The 6808-nt window shown below is 43.3% G+C and overlaps 1 protein-coding gene across 1 annotated transcript; it reads right to left on the bottom strand.

Moving 5' to 3' along the window:
• Positions 1 to 769: 769 nt before the first annotated feature.
• mid1ip1b (MID1 interacting protein 1b) lies at positions 770 to 2994 on the bottom strand. Its single transcript, XM_076273422.1, has 2 exons — positions 2879 to 2994; positions 770 to 2290 (listed from the first exon to the last, which is right to left on the bottom strand). Exon 2 carries the CDS (start codon positions 1894 to 1896, stop codon positions 1435 to 1437), a length of 462 nt encoding a protein of 153 aa, XP_076129537.1. The 5' UTR covers positions 1897 to 2290; positions 2879 to 2994; the 3' UTR covers positions 770 to 1434.
• Positions 2995 to 6808: the final 3814 nt, after the last annotated feature.

Here is a 6808-nt window from a genome sequence, read left to right as displayed (position 1 = left end):
ATACTTCACTTACTGACCGAATTAGAATACAAGCCAATAATGACGTCTGGATGTTAAAACTGCTATAAGTAGGGGATGTTAAACCTGCTACCCAGGTAGGCGATGTTAAAACAGTGGCCTTTTGCAAGTTCACAGGCAACAGGAGGAAAACATCATGCCCTTGTGAGCAAAGCCTTGTAATATTTTGATTACCCTTTATGATTTGGTGGATGGATTCATCTCAACGATTGGTTCATGTTGATCTGCAATCCAATGAACTTGCACATACAACTTAAAAAAATGCGGGCTGCTGATACACGGTTATGACACGTCCATGATATAGATAGATAGATAATGTAATATATAATACAAAATATTATATTAAATATCATATGATTTCTACTCTAAAATGTGAAACAGAAGCAGGTCTTACAGGAATGTGTGAAAGCCTAAAGACAACACTGTTAGTGTGCCGATCTCTATCAGAAGGCATTCAGAAGATACCTGGCAGACAGACGCTCCACACTGATGAGATATGGTGTCCATGGGACATCGCCACAGCTCTGGCAGCAGGAGAGCCACCGATGGCCAACTTGGACGGGCATAGCTCCAATTTCTTCAATGGAAAGCCCCCACACAGGCCACAGGAAAATGGACTACACTTGGCATTCAGACACATTTCAGACCACAAGATATTATACTAAAACTACCAGCAGCATTGTGAAAATAAAAGGAATTTTCTTGGGGGAAAAAGAGAGTAATATCTGTAATTAATGTCACACATAACTGATTTGTATACTTAAAAAAAGGAAAATTTTATTTTCTTTACCAGCAACTCAGTAGAAAAACATGGCATTTAAATATTCACACAATAAGCAAAACATGGACTTGTTCTATACAATCTCGTGGAATCAATCAATCTACCATAAATTTGCAGTACAGAAACATCATAGTATTCCATTTCATAGATTATTCAGAACTGTTTAATGTCCCTAGCATTAGATGTCATTACAACCTCAGGATTGTAATTCTGGTGATAAGTATGCTGCCAGTAGCTTGCGCAAACTGTCTAGTCCAGCATCAGACTTAAGCCAAAGTTTGCTGCCTTTATAATATCACTACATGAGAAAGGCTAACACACAGATATAGTCTCAATATATACATCGCATGTATTTAAAATAAACTATCATTAATATTATGTTCAACCTTATTAGACACGTATATCTCGGTTCAGTGTGCCAACAGCAAACATAGCATCGTATTGAAACAAAACAGCACAGCAGGAGACACCAGTGCAGAGCATTCATGTCAAGTACATTTTCTCTTCCCAATCCAAGGAATAACAGATTCGTTAAGAACCACCAGGACAGGCCGCCGCCTCGCTTCCACAACTTCGCGATGTATTCTTTTTGGTATGATCACCGCGAAACCCTCGCTGGGAGGTGAACTGGCCACCTAAAGCCCACAACCACCAATTCCGATTTCTTGTTTGTATCTGTTGGTGAGGGTGTTTGCTTTACGGGTCAGTTTGGACAGAACCGTGTGCAACCCACTCAAATGGAAGTGAAAAAGCTTCTCCAAGTCCTCGTCGTCTGGCTCGACACGAGTCATCTCCAAAGCGTTTACGCCAAGTTTTTCTTTTCGCCTTTCCTCAGCCTGAAGTACTCCCCATTCGATATCATTTCGGATAGACTTCAACAGTACGTAGTCACCGTACATGTCTGGGAAGTAGGTAGCCGAACCATTGGTGGCAGTAGTCCGTACAGGGTTAACATCCTTTTCCTCCTCAAGCGGCACATCTCTGAGAAGACTGGGCACCATTACAGTTTGGTCCATGTTGTTTACAGCGCCTATGAAGCGAGTCATGGAGTTGAACAAAGAGTTCTTTTGATTGTAGGAATCATATATTTGCATCATCTTGACAGCTTGATTCGCTTCTGAAAAGACGACAGAGGACAGGCGTTGTTCAGGCAGACGGTAGATTTGCCTGGAGGGATAACGTTAGCTAGCTCGAGTAGCCTACCTCACTGGTTCCAATGCTGTGTATAATCGGCTCACCGTAGACACTAACGTTATCTTGAAAAAAAACCTCCCGGCTTTTACTAAAGGCAAATTTGGTTGGCGTCAGGTCAGTTGTCTTTACGCTAACGGAATCTGTTTAAATCAGCCGTTAGTACAATCCCAGCAGACAAGTCTTAGATGGTTTACTGACTGAAATGTTGAGAGCTGGTGTCTTTATATAGTGTATCCACACACTGTCAATAAGCCGGTGAGTTAGCTATCTCCCCCAGGTTGTAACAGGATCCGTGACCTGAAATGACAGCCGAAGGAAAGGCAAGGTAAATATCTAGCTAACGTTAGATGCTAACGTTAAGTTAGAAACATCGATACGTTGTTAACGTTACCACTGACAGCATTAACCAGGACAACTGAACAGTTAACGTAAGCTGAATGAACCATTTTAGGCAAGAAGATTTCTCCTTACCAAACGTTAAGTGTTAACTTGTTAGCAATGGGATAAGTATGAACAGTCAGCTAGCCAGCCATCAGGAAAGCTAACGTTAGGCTTAACAAGTCAGCTTTTCAACCAGGAAAAGTCGGTATACGTTACCGCTATTTTTTTATCACTATAAGTTACGATTTAACTATTTAAAGATAATATGAAATATCATCAATTAGGGAAGTTATTATTGAATAATAGACAAACAGATAATATACGTCAACATTAACATTATCTGATGTGATTAAAACTAGGCTGGCTGGCTACCGTTAACAGTAACTAACGATGCTTTAAATGAAAGGCTAGACGTTAGCAGCAACACGCAAAACTTACATCCCCCTTTTAGTCACCATTAGCGTTAACGTAATAGCAAAAATATCAAAATATATACAAACTGACCTGCAGCAAATATCCCATGCATCGATGTTTATCAGTAGCGAGTCAACAATATCTGCAACAAGATAACACTTTCTTTTTGAGCAACGCCGATGGGTGAGGCCTCGTGGAGTGACTAGTGCAAGGCTTCTTTTGAATATTCATGAAGGGCATCAGCCCACAGCCGTACCTCTGCTCACAGCCAATCACATGGGCGCCGGCTGCTCCCAGGGCGAGGCTGGCTGCCTTCAGCCAATCGGTGTCACCAGCTGCACGATGAATCTACTGGCTCGCTGCCAAACGCCGAGGATGTCGCGTAGCAGCGCTGAGTTGCGCTCAGTTGCTGGCCGTGGCTTGAGCATGGGTTTAGGCCAGTTTTTGTGATCTTTGTATATAGTGTTCAGCGCAGATGCACTCGAACACGAACAGATTATTTTAGATTCCGACGCAGTATAGGCTATATGTTGCTGATGATTATGGCCACCAAATTTAATTCCCATGGGTCTATATTCTGGAAAACTAGGCTTCATAGGCTATAAATCCATATGCTAATCAGCTTTTGTCACTTCTTGACAGGCCTAGCCTTCAACAATTGTGTGAAGTTGCCTGATTGTGAAAGAGATTTAGCCCTAGCCTACTAAAGTTTTTGAAGACTGTCAATTACTGCCAACCAACGCCGATGAAAAATTCGGGCCTTTGTTGTGGCAAAATTGATCACGTCCACTGCTGTTTATGTTACGGGCAAACCATGGAGGCATTGTGATGACATGCATTTACACGCTGTCATTTACCAACCCCCGCATTTGTTCTATAGCCCAATCATAAAGATGTTAATGTTGATGACGAGATTCCCTCAATCATTTACTTTGTCTTTTTTAAGATTAAATCTCGATCGAGAGCTGCCATATAGGCTACGCGTCACTTGGTGCGTTTATAAGAAGAATAGGCCTATACAGTGAACGACAAGGTCTATTAAAATTGCTAATATTTGTAAATAATGTGACAGGAGGGGCGTGTGCTCAATGGAGAGAGCAGCCTATTTCCCCCTCTCAGTGCGCCACTAAAAAGGTCGACGGTTTCTTCGTCACGAATGATAGGAGATGTAATTTGCTCCCTCTATTTAACAGCATGAGCGTCGAAGGGACTCTGATCTGTCTTGCGCGAGCGATTCCTCGGGGACTCCGCTGATCTGCGCTAATTTGCTTAACAAGATTAGTGTCCATGAGCGCGGGCGCTGTCTTCGCTTGGTTTACAAATTCCAGCCCAGTTCAACGCGGCGCTCTCGTACGGAGGCAGTCACAATGCAGCGTTGCAGCTGGATAGGCTATTCAGCGCGGGCCCACAGAAAGCGTGTTGCCATATGCCATATCCATAAGACGACAATCAACAAAAAAATATATATTGCTCTAGGCTACAAACTTCTCTATTTAAGGCACCTTATGATATAGCCTAGGCTAGACCCTTTTTTTATTCTAGACAGACACTCTGACGTGAAGTGGCCTAACCCTTGATTAGACTGCGCCTGTCATCAACAGGCTGAGCTAAAGTAATTACAGATAATTTTCCAGTGGGCGGTATTCCGGGCCTCATACATAATCGCCTCCGCGAGTTTGATCGTGTCTGCGGAGGACTTTTTGTTACGTTTTTCAACGAGGTAGCGTTGCCATCTAGTGGCTGGAAACTACCCCCGCGCCACTCTTGTCCTGCGCGGCCCGATGCGTCGGTTGTTGGCTACAGTATAGGCCTAGGCCTACTGCTGTTTTGACAGTGCTGGTTAATAAAGCTGCAGTAGGCCTAATGCACGGCATAGGGGAAAGCTAAAAGATACATTTTCAGTTCAAAAGACCACACAGGCTTGATGTCAATCCTATATTAATAATATAATATGATATAATTAAACTTTGTGCATAACAGGCAATGTGTATGTGGGTCAGAAGTCACTATGCAGAACATTTAGTCTTACCAAAAAGGACATGCTATAACATGTGGCCTATTTAGTCTTAGCACAAGGGACATAGGCTATGGATTGCATTGTTTGAATAATTGAATTGTGATTCTTTGCTCAGAGCTAAAATCTGCTGCAGCAGAAAAAGACAAAGTATACACTTTGGCAACCATGAAATGACCATTTTATTAATAGAGATCACAGTTGTTTACAATATCAACGTACATTTGTTGGCATGCTAGCTGGTGATGCATTTTAAAAAGTTTATTTTATACAAAGTCTTATTGTTATGCTCATCTAACTGTTCAGATTGTGTGACTAGGAATCATGTACAACACGTTAGCTTCTCCACTTATTTGAGATATGTATTCCACCAACACAAAGGGCAAAGTGACAACTTCAAAACCGGCCAAAAAAAAAAAAAAAAAAAAAAACCTGAGAAACAATCTAAAAGCAAACGGTCATAAACAGAAAATGGTAACCAGCAGCCCACTCTACTCACATCAAGAGTTTTCTAAACACAAGACAGTGCCAGTGACTTCAGCTCTCTCCTCCATCCACCCCCTCATACCCAGAGTTAAACGAGTGAACTACACCCTCACCTCACACATGTGACTCGCCAAGACAGTGGGTCCTCCACACAGGAGATTACACAGACACCTGTTCCTGCTTGTTCGCTATTTGGATTTGGCCAAGGAAAGGCCGATAGATTTCAGTTTACACACAACCAGGGCAAGCGGCTTGTGAGACGTTTAAGGCTTTTAATCACATTCTTGAGTAACTCTAGTTGATTAAGCTACAGCGGATATGGAGTTCATAAGGCAGGAGAACTGCGTTTCTCTTGTAGACAGACAGGTGACGAGCACGCCTAGAGAGTAGCAGACTGACCACCAGTGCCCACGCCACTTGGCACAGCAGGAATTATGCTCTCAAAATGACCGCCGTGACCTAAGGGAGCCTACCCTTTCACACACCCCTTTTCTCCTCCCTCCCTGGCCACCACCAGCAGCCTGTGTGTGGGCAGTGAGATGGCTGGCTGTGGCTCTGCTGTGGTCCTGCTCTCTGCGTGGACCGCAGTGGAGAGGGAGTGAGTGAGTCAGACCCTGGCTGGGCACTGCTGACTCAGAGGATGGGGGGGTGGGGGGTGGGGGGTGGGGGGGGGGCACAGCTGGGACAGAGTGCCCACAGGGTGCGTCAGCAGAAGCTCAGCTAGGTTGGGAGTGCCCCTGAGCGGCTAATATACGAGACGCTGGCCAGCAACAGAGAGCAACAGAAATGTTTGCCAAGGCTAGGAGTTTAGTTAGACGGAAATTACCTCTATAGTCACGGCTGTGTGTGTGTGTGAGAGAGAGAGACCTGTTCTGAGGCAAAATGGAGACTACAGGCTTCATCAATATGCAGATTAAGTACACTGATTTTGTATATATTGTAATTTAAATAAGAACATAAATAAATAAATAACACAGACAACACAAACTGCAGAACGCGGGTAGAGGGTGTGTGGGGGGGGGGCTGAGTGACCGAGGTCACTGGGCACTGAGCTGATCTGATGTGGACATTCACCCGATAGCTTTTTAAAAAAAACTTTATTTACTTTAAAAAAGAGAGAGAGAAAGCAACACAAAATACACACACACACACACACCCACAGAGAGCTACTAGAACACATTTCAATGCGGAGCTATAGGCGATGTTCGTCTCAAACAGGATGCAGACAGATGGACGTCATGTAGCAGCACAAAGCGAACACCATTTGTGTCACTGGAGAGGGATCTCCCTCCCAAAAAAAAAATCCCACACAAGATTAAAAAAGAAACTTAACTTCATATTTGATTGTTATGCTATTTGTTTTATCTTTTTGCGTCAAAAACATGTCTGACAAAAAGAACTATGATGCAATGTTTTAGTCACATTTTTGGTTATTTGTACAAATGTCATAGTGTTTGATGTTTGTGTCGCTAGCGGAGGTGTGATTCTGCATGCAGGGGTGTTGTCTGTACAGCAAACGA

Source organism: Alosa pseudoharengus, unplaced genomic scaffold (assembly GCF_046254945.1).
Source record: "Alosa pseudoharengus isolate Yale_2024_CS ecotype anadromous, Long Island Sound unplaced genomic scaffold, YU_APseudo_1.1 YU_APseudo_1.1_scf_71, whole genome shotgun sequence".
Lineage (NCBI taxonomy): Eukaryota > Metazoa > Chordata > Actinopteri > Clupeiformes > Clupeidae > Alosa > Alosa pseudoharengus.
Note: the sequence above shows the minus strand (reverse complement) of the source record. Positions and strands in the feature narration are given on the sequence as shown.